This window comes from Terrapene carolina, unplaced genomic scaffold, assembly GCF_002925995.2.
Source record: "Terrapene carolina triunguis isolate 2854851 unplaced genomic scaffold, T_m_triunguis-2.0 Scaffold616, whole genome shotgun sequence".
NCBI lineage: Eukaryota > Metazoa > Chordata > Testudines > Emydidae > Terrapene > Terrapene triunguis.
The window spans coordinates 350,879-366,309 of record NW_020664967.1 but is presented as its reverse complement, the minus strand read 5'-3'; the positions used below and the strand labels follow the sequence as shown (position 1 = coordinate 366,309).

At 62.2% G+C, this 15,431-nt stretch overlaps 1 protein-coding gene across 1 annotated transcript in view; it reads left to right on the top strand.

Annotated features, from left to right (window-relative positions):
* Positions 1 to 15,431, top strand: part of LOC112117474 (low-density lipoprotein receptor-related protein 1) — a 126,128-nt gene that overhangs the window by 56,070 nt on the left and 54,627 nt on the right. The window contains exons 9-21 of the mRNA XM_029913373.1: positions 1,354 to 1,497; positions 3,598 to 3,834; positions 4,834 to 5,014; positions 6,264 to 6,486; positions 6,908 to 7,097; positions 7,867 to 7,992; positions 8,649 to 8,789; positions 9,419 to 9,544; positions 9,816 to 9,932; positions 10,346 to 10,426; positions 12,265 to 12,315; positions 14,044 to 14,211; positions 14,697 to 14,879. Coding sequence (XP_029769233.1) covers positions 1,354 to 1,497; positions 3,598 to 3,834; positions 4,834 to 5,014; positions 6,264 to 6,486; positions 6,908 to 7,097; positions 7,867 to 7,992; positions 8,649 to 8,789; positions 9,419 to 9,544; positions 9,816 to 9,932; positions 10,346 to 10,426; positions 12,265 to 12,315; positions 14,044 to 14,211; positions 14,697 to 14,879 — 1,968 coding nt within the window. The remainder of the gene's footprint in view (positions 1 to 1,353; positions 1,498 to 3,597; positions 3,835 to 4,833; positions 5,015 to 6,263; positions 6,487 to 6,907; positions 7,098 to 7,866; positions 7,993 to 8,648; positions 8,790 to 9,418; positions 9,545 to 9,815; positions 9,933 to 10,345; positions 10,427 to 12,264; positions 12,316 to 14,043; positions 14,212 to 14,696; positions 14,880 to 15,431) is intronic.

Below are 15,431 nucleotides of genomic sequence, written 5' to 3'. Positions count from 1 at the left end.
TCCGATCCCGTGTCCTGCCCGTGCGGGGTCGGACCCGCTGCTCCGTCTGTCTGACCCCGTATGGGCAGGATACATGACGCCCAGAACTACCTTAAAGCACAGAGTCAGCCGCTAGGCCCAGATCCACGAAGGTATTTAGGAGCCTCCAGACTTTTGTGGATGTTGGCCTAGGTTCCCAGCCACTGTCTGTGGAGGGGGCTCGGGCACCAAGCAGCGCCGTCATCCCTTGGGGCTCCCAGAGACGTGGGGCTCCCGCATTCCCCCCCACCCAGGGACTCTTGAGTGTTTCATTCCTCTGGGCGGCTTAGCCCGAGCTGCTGTTTTAATCGGTTGCTGCTCATCGGCGCGTCTCCACCCTCTGCTGTCTCTCTCCAGGAGAGAGAAGTGACAGCTGTCCCTAGCGGCTCCGCCGACTGGGGCTCAGGCCGGCTTGATTAATTACCGTCTCGCGGAAAAGAGGGAAGGAAAATGGAGCAGATGAGGCCTCTTGAAATATTAATGGCCCTTCCGTACGGCTGCTGGTTCCCTCCCCTCTCTGGCGCTAACCTGGCCATGCCTGATGCTCCTGTTTGCTAGAAACCCTTTTGAGTGGTTAAAGGCTCCAGTGCCGGGCGGATTGTCCCCCTCTCCCCCCGCCTTCCCTTTAGTTAATCAATTTGCACGTTTAAAATCCTCTTAGCGTCTCGGGCCCGCTCAGCGGTTTCCAAACTACAAAACTAAGCCGTGGATTTGGGCGCGGGGGAGCGCGGCGCGATCCGAGCCGGTCTCCGTGCGACGCTGGCTCGCTGGAGGCGCCCGGCCGGGCGGGGAGCGGAATTGGCAAAAGCCAGCTTGGTAGCGCTGCAGAAATGAGCCCAGTCCTGGCTGGTATTGAGCGTCTGGAAGATCGGGGTCGAACTGGGTAGTGTGAGAGAGTCCCTGCCCCACAGACAGGCTCGGGAGAAGAAAGAGACAGGGCTGCCAGGTGGATGGGGCTCTGGGCTGGCACACTGGAGGCCTGGGCTCTGCCACTGACTTCCTGGGTGACCTTGGACAAGTCCCTTCCTCTTGCCGTGCCTCAGTTTCCCTCTCTATAGCGTGGGAGAATGATACAGGCGTGCCGGGAGCGCCCTGTCTGAGCAGCGTTGTCACACAGGGAGCTGGCGGCAGAGGCGAGAATTGAATGAACCCCAGCCCGGTTCTGTAACCACAAGGCCGTTCTGCCTCACGTTATGCCACCTCCTTGCGGCTTGGCAGGCCGTTCTGCGCGAGGTTTCCAAGGGCAGGCGGCTTTGCCCTCGAAGCGCATTGATGGGGTTGGCTAGACGGCGATGCACGGCCACTAACTCTGGTGATTGGTCTTTGCCGTTAAAGTGCGGAGCCACGCCTGTGAACCGGATCAGTTCGGCAAACCTGGAGGCTGCTCCGACATCTGCCTCCTCGGGAACAGCCACAAGACCCGGACCTGCCGGTGCCGATCTGGATTCAGTTTGGGCAGCGACGGGAAGTCTTGCAAAAGTGAGTAGAGTTCCTGATCCAGGAGCCGGAGCAGGGGGTCGGCTAGGGAGGGAGAACAAACTGCAGCTCCTCTGGGAAGGGAGGGAGCAAGGCAGTTACATTGGGAAGTGTTCGGATAGTCTGGCGGTATCTGCACGGCGAACACTCCCGTTTGCGCGTGCAAATCAGACAGTAGCAGACTCCAGTGGGCACTTGTGCAATCAGAGGTAGCTGCATGCAGAACACAGGCATTTGTGCGTGCAAATCAGGCGTTCCTTGCACAAAGGGGCACTCGTGCATGCAGAGCTCCATTTGTACGTACAGTTGCGTGATTCGTGCGACAGAACAATGACACAGCTAGGTCTGGAAAAGCTTTTGCTCTGGGGCGCTGCAAAAACGGGCTTTATCCCTGGGGGGGGATATCCATTGGGGGGTGGGAATCTTACTGGCCCTGAACCCCTCCTGGGGCAACTAGAGACTAGAAACTCTTGTTTGGCTTGTGGCTAGCACCGGGCAGCAGTACTGCCAAGAGGATCCGTTGTGAAAAGCCACAAAGTGAAAAACACGATTACATTAGTCACTGGGTGTTGCTCAATTTCCCCTTTTCCCCACCCCAGCCCTCATCCTGAGTGGTGGGTAATTTCAGCGGAAGTTTCAGAGGGATTTGCTGACGCATGGATTTGTTTCCCTGCATGTTGTTAATACCGAGGGCGTCATGCGAGCCGCAGAGCAAAAAGTCGGTTTGATGCCGCTCAGTGCCACGTTGTGGTGACGCCGGCTGGACTGGATCAAACAGCCGCCCGGCGACCCGGTGGGGTCTGTGCGGTGACCTCCGTGGTGTGGGAATTTTCCCAGCCTGCGCCCGCTGTGAAGTCCAAACTCGCACCCTTCCCCGGAGCTTGGCTTTGTTAGCAAAAAACAATCGTCTGTCGTAAAGCTCAGCTTACACCTTTTCCCAAAGCTGGTCCGCTCCCAGAGATCCTCCTTCATCTCGGCTCAGCCCTGTGGCCCCTTCCTTAGTGGTGAGGGGTTATTGTTGGTTCCCAATTAATTCTGAGTCAACGAGCTGGGGGATTGCAGGGTTCTGGTCCCAGAATCTGGCTCAGCAGAATCCCGGCGATCTCCTTCAGTTGCTGGTTCTGGCCCCAATCTAGACGCTCGCACTGAGGGCAGGGCAAAGCTTTCAGTAAAGACCCCAAAGCGACCCACGTAAGAAGGTGGCAGACATCCAGAGTATCATTCCTCCTGCACGCACAGCTTGCCTCGGGGATCTGGCGGAAAGAGACGCAGGTCAGCCCTGTGCCTGGCCAAGCGAGCCCAGCTCCAGACCGAGATCGGCCCCCTCTTCGTACAGGGGGCTCTGAGCAGTGATGGGGCCTGGGGGCCCCATATTCATCCATATGCCCAGCCTGCCTTGGCCATGTCTAACTTCCTCACCCTAATAATGTTTCCACACCTGTATCCTATAGGTCAGCGTATTCGTAATTTGCACTTATTACCATAGACGTCAGTTGGTTGCCGCGGCAACTTCGTGGTTGAGCATTTGCCAACAGTTTATCCTAAAATATCCCAGCCTAGCGTCGGTTCAGAGTTCTGGTGGTTACCTGGCAGAAACGTCCCCCTTCAGCGCACCTTCCCCAGCTCCCCAAAACTGTCGGGCCAGTCAGCCAGAGCGCACGGGCCTCGAAGCCTGCTGCTAACGGCGTGAGCCGGCGGCTCACGGGGCACAGGCCTGTCGGTTCCTTTGCGCCCCCGCTGATGAAGCTAGTTCAGTAGGCTGCAGCCCACGCCCTCGATCCCCTCTCCCCGGAGAGCAGATCCCCCTCCCTTGGAGCCGGGGGGGTAACCCTGCCAGCGGGGCGGGGGTTCCAGGCGATCAGTGGGTTTTGCATTGCTGGTCTCCTCTTTCATTCAGCCCCAATCTCCTAGGCAGTTGCTTCCTTGCATCATGATTGTCACGGGGCAAGCCAGAGCATTGCATGCTGGGACCCCGCACTGTGCCGCTGCGTGCATGCGTGATCCCAGCGCCGGGAGCGCCGCACGTCTCAGAACCGGCGTGCCAGGAACCGGCCTGACTCTGCCCTTCCAGCCCGGCCTCACCCCGCCCCCTTTGCCTTGCAGAGCCGGAGCACGAGCTGTTCCTGGTGTACGGGAAGGGTCGCCCCGGCATCATCCGGGGCATGGACACGGGGGCCAAGGTGCCAGACGAGCACATGATCCCCATCGAGAACCTGATGAATCCCCGGGCCCTTGACTTCCACGCCGAGACGGGCTTCGTCTACTTCGCCGACACCACCAGCTACCTGATCGGGCGCCAGAAGATCGACGGGACGGAGCGCGAGACCATCCTGAAAGATGGTACGGGCCGGGGGGGCGGCCCTTGGGCTCTGCCAGCGCACGGCCCAGCGAAGGCAACGGGGGACCCTCCCCTCTGGCTCCGGGGGGGCGCTGGCTTCAGGCCCGGGATTGCCAGGAGGACAGTGCGTCTTCCTTTCTCCACCCCCAGGAGGTGGCCCTGGACAGATCTGAGCCTGAGGGCTGCTGCTGTTATTCCCCCCCCCCCCCCCCCGAGGGTGTCCCAGGAGCACGGGACTCGCCGGACTGGATTGGACCAGGGTCCGTCTAGCTGAGCGCCCTGTCCCCCAGCAGTGGCCAGCCCCAGCCGCTGCAGAGGGAGGGGGCTGAAACCCTGCAGTTTACGGGCTAACCTGCCCGCCAGAGGCATTTCCTCCTGACCACCCTTCAGCTAGGTCAGGTCATGCCCTGGAGCATGACCATGAGGAACCTCAGGGAAACCTGCCTGGGGAGCCAGCCTGTATTAGGTATCTGGCGTTGCTAGGAGACCACCCCACCTGCCCTGAGCGAAATCCTGCACCCCCTTTAGCGGACGGGCTCCTGCTAAGCAACTCATTTCGGTCCCTCACGTGGTTGCTACACAGCAGGTTTTTCTGTGTTGGCTCCTGCGTCTCCTGCCTAGCGGTAAAGCCGGCCCAGCTCACCGGTGGAGTGTTGCAGCTTGCATTAGTGACAGTCGCACGCCAGCCCTCCCCGGGCACCGTGACACAACATAGCGCTCCCCAGGCCAGGCAGGCGACGGGCCCTGGGACTGCCAAAGTGACCCGTTGGCTTAGAATGGGAACTGGAGGGTGGCGAGCCGGGCCCGGCGCGATGCTGCAGGTGGAATTCCCCATGGGTAGGGATGGATCCAGGTCCTTTCCTTGGGGCTTTGTTTGGTGGCTAATCCAAGCAAGCGCCAGGATGCGTACGGGCCTGTCGCATTCACTTGGCCTCTCTGCCTCCGGCACGTCCTCGGCCAGCTGGCGGGGGTTTCTGAATCGTGGTCTCTCTCCCACGCAGGCATCCACAACGTGGAAGGGATCGCCGTGGACTGGATGGGGAACAACCTGTACTGGACGGACGACGGCCCCAAGAAGACCATCAGCGTGGCGCGGCTGGAGAAGGCCGCCCAGACCAGGAAGACGTTGATCGAAGGGAAGATGACTCACCCTAGGGCCATCGTGGTGGATCCCTTGAATGGGTGGGTGGCGGTGAATGGCTCCGGAAGTGCAGGGCCCTGACCTCTGCTGGGGTCTGTGCAGTGCCTGGCATGACGGGGCCCTGATCTCGGTCGGGGTCTGTGCAGCGCCCGGCACAACCATCTAGTCCAACTCCCGCGTGACCCAGACTAGAAAATTTCACTCTGGCGATTCCCACAGCGAGAGAAGAACCATCCTTCCCTCCTGCCTGCTTCTGCCCAGCTGTGCCCGCCTGGCTGTTCCCCCTGGCTGTGCCATGCTCCGCGAGAGGAGGCCGCCTGGCCGCTCGCACAGAACATCCTGCTTGTGGGAATGGTTCAGACAGGCCCTGCGGCGGGCGGGGGAGCAGAATGGCAATGTGCACGCGCTTGTCATGGGCTCACCCTGCCGTGGGGAAACGGGGGGGGGGGGGGGCAGACATTTAGCCCCAGCGGCCTTGACAGATGTCGCGCTTCCTCCTGCCAAAGACAGCCCCTCCTCCCCCCCAGGAACAGTCGGCTGCCTGTCAGAGCAGGAATCTCCCGCACCGTGGGCTGGCTCAGGGTTTCCCTTTGGCAGCGGGAAGAGCCAGCCAGAGGCCCTGACCCCAGAGGACTCCAGCCCTCCTGGGTGAGCTGGGCCTGTTGGAGCCGGGCCTGGCTGGTGGCATGAAACGACCCATCAGGCTCCCGCTCTGCTCAGCCCGGTTCTGACCCAGGAACGCAGCGAAGTGGGTCAGGGTCCCGGTGTCTGCCCTTGCATTGGCCCCTTCGCTCTCGGCGGGGAACGGGGCGAGAGCTGCCTGGGCGCCTCCATCCTTTAACCAGATGGAAATGAGCTTCTGGCTCCGAGGATCGACTTACTGGGGCCAGTGGCTCATGGGGCCGGCAGGAGAGGTCTTCCCGGGGCTTGTGATGAGGTGCTGGGTGGTGGGGAAAAATTCACGCTGAAAATACCCGCCCGCAGTGCCGCTGGGGAGGGGCGTCCGGCCGCTGCTTGGGACAGAGACCTAGTGAACTGTCTTAGCAGCTGTAGGCCCCGGCTGAGATCAGGGCCCCATACCTGGGGAGCTCACGGTCTAAATAGACTGAGGGTGGGCGGGGAAACTGAGGCACAGAGCGAGGAAGTGTCTTGGACCACTCTCACCCAGCAGGCCAGCGGCAGAGCCAGGGATACAATCCAGGCCTTCCTGCGTCGCCAGCCAGTGCTCTACCCACTAGGCCACGCTGCCTGACGCCCCTCTCTCTCTCTCTCTCTCTCTCTCTCTCTCAGCTGGATGTACTGGACCGACTGGGAGGAGGACCCGAAGGACAGTAAGAGGGGCAAGATCGAACGGGCCTGGATGGACGGCTCCAACCGCAACGTCTTCATCACCTCCAAGACGGTGCTGTGGCCCAACGGGCTGAGCCTGGACATCCCGGCCAAGGTCCTCTACTGGGTGGACGCCTTCTACGACCGCATCGAGATGATCTTTCTGAACGGCACCGAGCGCAAGGCGAGCGGACGCCCCCTCCTCCCCTCTGGCCGGCCGCGATGGCCTTCCCGTTAAGGATGCGTTTGCCGGGAGGGAGCTCAGGGATAACTTTCGCCCACTGATCCCTCCCACCCCTTCACAAAATGTCCGTGGGCTCACTCCATCCCCTCTCCATAACAGCATCACCCCGTCTCCTGCCCCAGCACTCCGGATCCCAGCGTCCCATCTCGCTGGTCCCTCGAGCGTCCGTCTGCTCTGCGGCCCCCAGCCTCCTTGAGCCCAGAATCCTGTTCATCTGCTCTGCCCAGCAGGGGGGCCAGGCCGGCTTCCCCCCCCCGCCCGAGCTGCCCCTTTTTCCTTAACCCTCCCGCTCCCCGGAGCTGGGCTCCCTCTGTCTCCCCCGGACCAGGACGAGCCATGTTCTCTCTCCCCCCCCATGCAGATTGTCTACGAGGGCCCGGAGCTGAACCACGCCTTTGGGCTCTGCCACTACAGCAGTTTCCTCTTCTGGACGGAGTACCGGAGCGGCAGCATCTACCGGCTGGACCAGGCGTCCAAGGCCGTCACCCTGCTGCGCAACGAGCGCCCGCCCATCTTCGAGATCCGCATGTACGACGCCCAGCAGCAGCAAGGTACGGGGCGGGGGCGGGGTGTGTGTGTGTGCAAAGGGCCTGGTGCTCTGTCACCCTGTGGCGCGGGCAACCGCTCGCCCTGGTGCACAGGCAGCGTGAAATGGTGCGATCGACCGCAGGGGGGCGCTGGGCCCTGGCGGGGAGCCCGCTGCCCTTGCTCCGTCCCAGGGCAGGCACCGGAGGGAACCGGCTGGGACTTCGGTGCTTTCTCTCTCTCTGCCCCTAGGTCCCGGCCATACCGGGAGGGGGCCTTGTCTGAAAGAGATCCTGATGTGGGGCTGGGAGGTCAAAGCTGGAGGGGCCTCGGGCCACATCTAGGGCTCCTCAGTCTGGGTGCTGGGCCCCCCTGGATCCCTCCCTCTGCTCCCCGGCTGTCAGCCCCGGTGCTTTCTGCTCCCCTGGCCGCTGTTCTGCCTGCTTGTTCCTGCCCCCCGGGTGTTTCCCCTCCTGTCATTTCAGGCCACTGCCCCCCTGCAAAGGACCCCTGGGGCCCAGGCTGATCCACGCCTGGGCAGGGGCACGGTCGCCCCCTGCAGTCACCCCCCCCCCATGCCCTAGGGACCTGCTTCACCAAGGAGCGGAACACTAACCGTGCAAGGGGTCCTGCACAGCTCAGCAGGGCTTCGGTGCCTTGCTGAATTGGGCCTAGTTGTGGGTCCCGGTTTTCCCCAGGGGCTGAGCCCCCAGCAGCCCCCATTGCAGCCAGTCAGCCTCCCCCCCTTTCCCCCCGTCGTCTGGCTGTTCTCACTCCCTGCCTTGCCCCCTGCAGTGGGCACCAACGACTGCCGTGTCAACAACGGGGGCTGCAGCAGCCTGTGTCTGGCCATCCCCCGGGGCCGGCAGTGCGCCTGCGCCGAGGACCAGATCCTGGGCCCCGACTCCGTCACCTGCCAAGGTACGTTGCCACGGTGATCGCTAGGGGGCTGTGCCACTAGCAGTAACACCCCCCCTCTCTGGGTCATGCTTTCGAGTCCACCCCCGCCTTAGAGAGAACGGGTCTCCCAGCCGGTCCCACCCCATTGGAGTCAGTGGCTCAGGAGACCGGGCGCCCGTTCCCGGCTCTGCTGCTGGGGGACGTCGGGGACATCCCGGTACTGCTCCATGCCTCAGTTTCCCCGTCTGCCAGACACGTGTGTCAGACACAGACAGCGGGCAGGGAGGAGAAGGAGGCAGGCCGGTCCCAGCACAGGGCTGGGAGCCAAGACTTCTGGGTTCTCTCCCTGGCTCTGTGCCTCACCTGCTGCGTCGTCAGTTTCCTCGTCTGTGAAATGGGGACAAAGCTCCCCCGGTTTGGCTCCCCCTAAGCGCCCTCATGCAAAGCCTCATGGACCGGGAGCCTGGATCCCCGTCGTCCTGGGCCTCGGGCCACAAGGGTCGATCTCGGCTGCTCTGAGCCGGGGAGCGTTTCACCCTCCCCTCGTGCTGGTGGGAGCGACGCGGGAGGCCCAGGGCAGTGGAGGGAACCCAGGAGGGCCTCCCCGTGCGCTGCCGGCTGCAAAGGAAAAGGCCTTTGTCACAATCAACCCCCCTCTCCTGCTTTCTCCTCGGCAGCCAACCCGTCCTACGTGCCCCCTCCGCAGTGCCAGCCCGGGGAGTTCGCCTGCAAGAACAACCGCTGCATCCAGGAGCGCTGGAAATGCGACGGCGACAACGACTGCCTGGACAACAGCGATGAAGCGCCGGAGCTCTGCCGTGCGTAGGAGCCTGGGGGTCCGGGGAGTTCCAGCCGGGTTACACCGTCCTCCGCCACTGGGATGAACAGTGTGCGCCCCCCGCCTCCTGCCCTCACCCACTCCACAGCTCTTTCCCCAGAGAAACCCAGAGTTCGTGCTGGGCTCATGACCTGGTGGAGGTAGTGGTTACAGCAGGGGGTCAGGACTCCTGGGTTCTGTCCCCACCTCTGGGAGGGGCGTGGGGTCTAGTGGTTCGAGCAGGGGGGCTGGGAGCCAGGACTCCTGGGTTCTGTCCCCAGCTCTGGGAGAAGAGTGGAGTCTAGTGGGTAGAGCCGGGGTGGGGGTTGGAGTCAGGACTCCTGGGTTCTATCCCTGGCTTGGGGAGAGGAGTGAGGTCTAGTGGTTGCAGCGGGGGGGAGGGGGGCTAAAATGTCAGGACGCCTGGGTTCTATTTTCAGTCTGCCACTGTCTCCCTGTGTAACCTTGGGCAAGTCCCTTCCCCCCCTCTCTGTGCCTCAGTTTCCCCAAATGGGGCTAATTCCCAGGAGGGCTTGCAGCCCGGCTCCCTAGTGCTCAGATGGAGCCTGCGGGGGAGGAGAGGGGGTTTGTGCCCCAGGGTCCTGAGTCTCCTTTCCCTCCCCCGCCCAGACGAGCACACCTGCCCCTCGGACCGTTTCAAGTGCGAGAACAACCGCTGCATCCCCAACCGCTGGCTCTGCGACGGCGACAACGACTGCGGCAACAACGAGGACGAATCCAACTCCACCTGCTCTGGTGAGGAGCCCGTGTCCCCGGGGCGGCTCGGAGCCCAGGGCTGGAGAGCCAGTGCCCCGCAGACGCAGCCTCGTAGGGTGCTGGGCCTCCGAGCTGGGCCGCAGCCCGCCCGGGCGCTTAACCCTTTGTGTCCTGCACGGCCACGTGCAAACCGTGCTCAGGGCCTGACCTCGTTTGCAGGCTCACTGCAGCCTCAGCTCCTCCCCCTGCCCCCGCGGATTTGCCCCCAGGGTCACTGAAACGCCCTGTGTCTGTCTTGCCCCATGCCCAGCCCGGACCTGCCCCCCCAACCAGTTCTCCTGCGCCAGCGGCCGCTGCATCCCCATCTCCTGGACCTGCGACCTGGACGACGACTGCGGGGACCGCTCGGATGAGTCCTCCTCCTGCGGTGAGTGGGGGGAATGGGGCCTTTCCTCTCTAGGGGGCGCCAGCTCCGATCCGGCCCCAGGGCGGGGGACTGGCCGGCTTGGGGGGGCAGGAGGGAATAACAGGGCTCTGGTCCCAGTCCAGCTCCTCTTCCTGCTCGTCCGTCAGTTTCAGCAGGCGTCCTGGGGTCTGCAGCAGGGGCAGGGAGGGACCCGGCCGTTCTAGCTGCATTGCTGGAGGTGGGAGCAGATCTGGCGACGGGTGGTGGGGTGTAAGTGGACCCGGGGCCTCATGAGCCGCCCCCTGGCTGCTGGGGCTAGAAAGGCCCCTCCACACCGGGCAGGTTATTTCACCATGATCGGTGGTCCACCTTCCCCGGTGGCTGGGGCTGATCTGGCCCGGCACTGACGGGGCCCGTTCCCTTCTTCCCCGCAGCTTACCCCACCTGCTTCCCCTTGACCCAGTTCACCTGCAACAACGGGCGCTGCATAAACATCAACTGGCGATGTGACAATGGTGAGTGAGCTCCCCACGCCCGGGGGGCGCCACGCGGCGCCACGCGGCCACGGGGAGATCAGAAGCAGGGAGGTGCCCCTGCTGGAGCAGAGGCTGCTTTGGGGATTTCCTTGTGCTCTTTCGGCCCCAGATCCCTCCCCTCCCGGGCACCTGAATCCACCCGCGGGGCCCCCATGCGTAGGGACGTAGCTTGCGCTGGAAATGGACTTGCTTTGCAGCACAGGCCTCGGGTACCCCGCGACCCCCTCTCAGGATGCCCACGCTGGGCTCAGATAGAGTCGAAGCTCGGACTGGGCGCCAGTCCGGGCACTGCCACTGACTGCCTGGCGAGCCCTGGGCACATCCCCTGTCCTCCGCGGCCCAGGGATCTTCCCTGCGATGCAGGGCGAGGGACGCAGTGAGTGTGGTTGGACCGAGGCTTTGGCAGATGAAACCGCTTGGGAATGAGGCCAGGTTTGATCTTTAGGGGTCGCGCTTGCTTTTGGATTGTACAGAACCAGGTGGGTGCGTGGGTGTGCAGTGCAGGTGTGCATGTGTGTAGGTGTGTGTGCGGGTGTGCGTGCAAGTGGCTGGTCCGGTGCATGCGCGTGTGGAAGCATGTGTGTAGGTGTGCATGTGTGCGTGCAAGTGGCTGGTCTGGTGCACGCGTATGCATACGTGTGGGTGCATGTCTGTAGGTGTGCATGCGGGGGTGCGTGCAAGTGGCTGTGTGGTGCACACATATGCATGTGTGTAGGTGTGCATGCAGGTGTGCATGCAAGTGGCTGGTCCAGTCCACCAATGTGCATACGTGTGGGTGTAGGTATACATGTGAGTATGTGTGCAAGTGGCTGTGTGGTGCACGTGTGTACATACATGTGGGAGCGTGTGTGTAGGTGTGCGTGCGGGGGTGCATGCATATGGCAGGGTGTGAATGCGTGGGTGCATCCGGGTGTGCGTATACGCAGGGGGGTGGGTGCGTGCGTGTCGGGGGGTGTAATACGTACCCCAGGCTTTTGTAGGGGAGAAGCAGCTTGTCCCGTGCTCTGAGGCGCAGACAGGTTGGGGGGCAGAGAAATGTTTTAGCCAGTGGTTGTGGAGCAGGCCTGGGGGAATCCAGCGTAGCACCCCCCTGCAGCACCCCATTGGAAGCTGCGGGTCTGGGTGCAGATGCAGGGATCGGGGCCTCGCAGCCTCCGGCCGGTGCCGACAAGTTCCTGAGCAGCCGCGCATTGCGGGACGGGTTTGGGTTCTGAGGCAGGAGACGGGATTTGCCGCAGGGCTTTCCCCGGTTCATGTTTGTCGCCATAAGGACTCAGCAGCATTAAGTTTAATTAACAGGCCCGGAGCGGGCTAGGGGCAGGGGAGCTGGGGCTGCGTTTGCTGGGGTTTTGTGTGAAGACGCAGGCAGAGGGATCCCTTGATTCGTGGCAAACTGTTTTCCCAGGGCCGTAATTAACCAGCTGCCTCCCGTCCACAAGGCCGGCTCCGCCACCCTCAGGTGTTACCTGAGCTTACCACACACGGGCATCGGCCCAGGGGGCTGGGGCAGTTTCTGGGCATTGGAGCTCAGGGCCTTGGCATTTCTCATCACCCAGCCAGCTCCTTTTTGTCCTGCCCCCCAAAAGAACCCCTGCAGGGAGCCACATGGGGAGGGGACCGGGCGCCATCCACTGCTTCTGATCTCTCTCCCCCGTGGCCGTTTAATGTTCCCCTGTCGTCCGTGTCCGTCTGTCCAGCTCAGCGTGGCTCTGCCCGTCGGCGGCGGTTTTCTGTTGCTGTGTGTTTTTTGTTCTGTCTCTTCAATGTGCCCACTCGCCTGTCTTTTGTTGTTTTTTTGGTTGGTTTCTGTGTTTCAGAGAAGGATTGTGGGGATGGCTCTGACGAAAAGAACTGTCCAAAACCTACCGGTTAGTGCATAGATCAACATGTACCAGAACCCCCCTGCCACCTGTCCCCCAAAGCCTGCCACTTTGCTGGAGAGGGGGTCACATAACTCCAGAAAAGCCACGGTTCCTTGAGAAGTGAAGTTATCTGAACAATAGGAGATATCTCATCCGCCGCTCGCTTTGCATTAGGGGAAAAGGGTCTGAGGGAATTCGGCTGGAAATGGTTTTGAGGGGAGAGGTGTCCGTTTCCTTCCAAACGGATGTGACAGGCAGAAAGACACCAAAACAGAGAGAGACTTAAAGCCAGCGAAGGATGACGGCTGTGATCCAGCAAAGGCTGAGGGCTGTCTACACGGAGAGGGTTGTTGTTGGTTTTTTTGCACCACTTTAAATGCTATTAAATCAGTTCAGCTCAGGGAATCAGAGGGCTTGTCTACACGTGACCCGCTGCAGCGCAGACTCTACCTACGCTGACAGGAGAGGTTCTCCATCTCCCCGAGGGGCCGGGACCTCGCTCTGTCTACATGGCGACTTAACTACCTTCCCAGGGATGGGGATGTTTCACCCCCCGAGCCATGGAGCTGGGTTGATCGAACGTTCTAGCGTAGACGAGCCCGTACAGTCCCCATGACAGTAATATCTGAGCCACTCGCTGTCTCATATCCGAGACCACCCCCCTGCGAGGCAGGGCCATGTACTAATCCCCATGGCAGCTGGGAAACTGAGTCAGGGAGCAGCTAAGTGGCTGGCCCCAGGTCACACAGGGAGCCTGCGGTGGAGTGGGGATTTGAACTCGCGTCTCGTGAGCTGCAGGTTGGTGCCTAACCACTGCACCCTCCTTTCTCCGGCCACTGTCTTAGCCCAGATCCAGCATGTGCTCACTAGGGGCTTGCCCAGTGGTGCTGGATGGTTTATAAACCTGTTTTGTTCAGTCGACGCCGGAACTGTGCATCAACTGGGCCTTCCCTTCCGGGTGGGAGTTGGGCCGTCCCTGTGCACAAGAGATGCCAATAGACGTGCCGGCGTGCGATGAAATGGGGGAGGGACGTGCTGTGTCTTAGGTGTGTTAAGGTAGTGCACGAACAAAGAGGGAGAGACACCCAGTCTGAGTAGCGAAAGGTGGGAGGGGAAACTGAGTCACCGAGCGGGGCCGCAGCGGGGCCAGTTTGCCACTGTGAAGGTGACTCCGTGCCAGGCTCCTGGCAGAGCGTTTTAACCTCCGAACCGGTGTGAGAGCCCGCGGTTTTGAAGCTCCGTTCGGGACGGAACCAGACGACCCTCTCCTTAAAGTGGCAGTGCTCGGGAATTGGCTGTATCCAATCAAACTTCCCGTGGACACTCATTGCAAAGGGGTCCACGGACGTGCCACCTTCCCCCCATCCCGCCCCCCGCTGCGCGGCGGAGCCCCACCCCTTGCCCCCCATGGTACATGAGGTGATCTATGCAGTTTCTGTGCTTCGTTTTCTTTTTGTGGCTGTGACATTAGCGAGCATGTCGGGCTGGGGGGGGAGGGGGCTTGGGGGGAGGTGCTGTGGAAGGGGCCAACGGGGGGGGCCCGTCTCGCTCGGCCCCCCCCCCACCATGCTGTCAATGGAGCTGGCTCAGGTGGACCCCTGGCAGCTCCCAGCTCTGCTCTGCTGGGGGTGGTCCCCCCTCCCCCAGGGACACTGGGCCACGCTGCCCGGCTCTCTGTGCCTGCTGGCTGCCCGCTGACGTCCCCCTTCTTCCCCCCCCGCCTGCCCCGCCCAGACAACGACTGTGGGGACAACAGCGACGAGGCCGGCTGCAGCCACTCCTGCTCCAGCAACCAGTTCAAGTGCAACAGCGGGCGCTGCATCCCCGTGCACTGGACCTGCGACGGTGACAACGACTGCGGGGACTACAGCGACGAGACCCACGCCAACTGCACCAACCAGGGTGAGCCCCCACCTCCTGGAGTCCTGCCTGGCTCCCCCCCACGAGCACCAGCTTCGCACGGAGGCATGGGGGGGGGGGGCTTTCATGCTTAGGGCGCCCCCGGAGTCAGATCCCTCCCTACCCCGGACCCCGCACCCTGGGTGCCACATCTACTTGGGTGTCTGCTCCCAGAGCCCCTCCTCCCCTTGGGGGGCTGGACCCCAGGCATCAGATCCTGGGTGCCCCCCATCATTGGATCCTGGTCTTCCCCCTGCCCAGGTGTCAGATCCTGGATCCCACCGCCCCCCCGCCCCCAGCACTGGATCCCAGGCTCCCGTGTTGCCCCCTGGGTATCGCCCTGGGTGCCCAATCCGGCTCCCTGCCCCCCACTCCCAGGCGTCGGGTCCTGCCTGCCCCCCGGGCACCCAAAGCCCCCTCGCCGCCCGCGCCGGGTCCCGCCGTGGGGCGCGGCTGGTGATGCTCTGTCGCGTGGGCTCCGTTCCCAGCCACCCGCCCGCCCGGGGGCTGCCACACAGACGAATTCCAGTGCCGGCTGGACGGGCTGTGCATCCCCATGCGCTGGCGCTGCGACGGCGACACGGACTGCATGGACTCCAGTGACGAGAAGAGCTGCGAGGGCGTCACCCACGTCTGCGACCCCAACGTCAAGTTCGGCTGCAAGGACTCGGGTAACGGGCCCGGGGGGGGGGTCTCGATCCAGCCTGGGGGGTGGGGCGGGAGAGGGGACGCTAGATCCAGACATGGGAGGGGGGCAGGGGCCTTTCACCAGCCTCCCTTTGGATCCCCGCGGCACCCGGGTCTGGCATCCCTGGGCTCACGCCCCTGAGAACGGAGCTGCTCAAAACGTCTCTTTAAAATACCGATTGTGAGGACATTTGGCCTGGTTGGTTTTTGAACGTGATATTTTTAACCTCCCCCCTCCCCCCACCTTGATTTCCTTGAAATTTTCCATCTTCCGACAAATTTGGATGGAAACTGTTTTTCTGTCTCATTTTTTAAATGTTTTTTTCCCCAGAGTTTTTTTGGGGGGGGGGCCTCGTCGCCTTCCCGTTTTTCATTGGTCGGCTTAGCCAGAGGGCGGGAGATGTTTTAAACTCTCCATCCCGAATTGAAACATTTTCCTTTATTCATTTTTGTTTCCAATTTCTCCTTTTTCCTCCCCCCAAACTTTCAGAATTAAAACATTTTCGGTTCCCCTCCCTGTCAAAAACAGTTCAAAC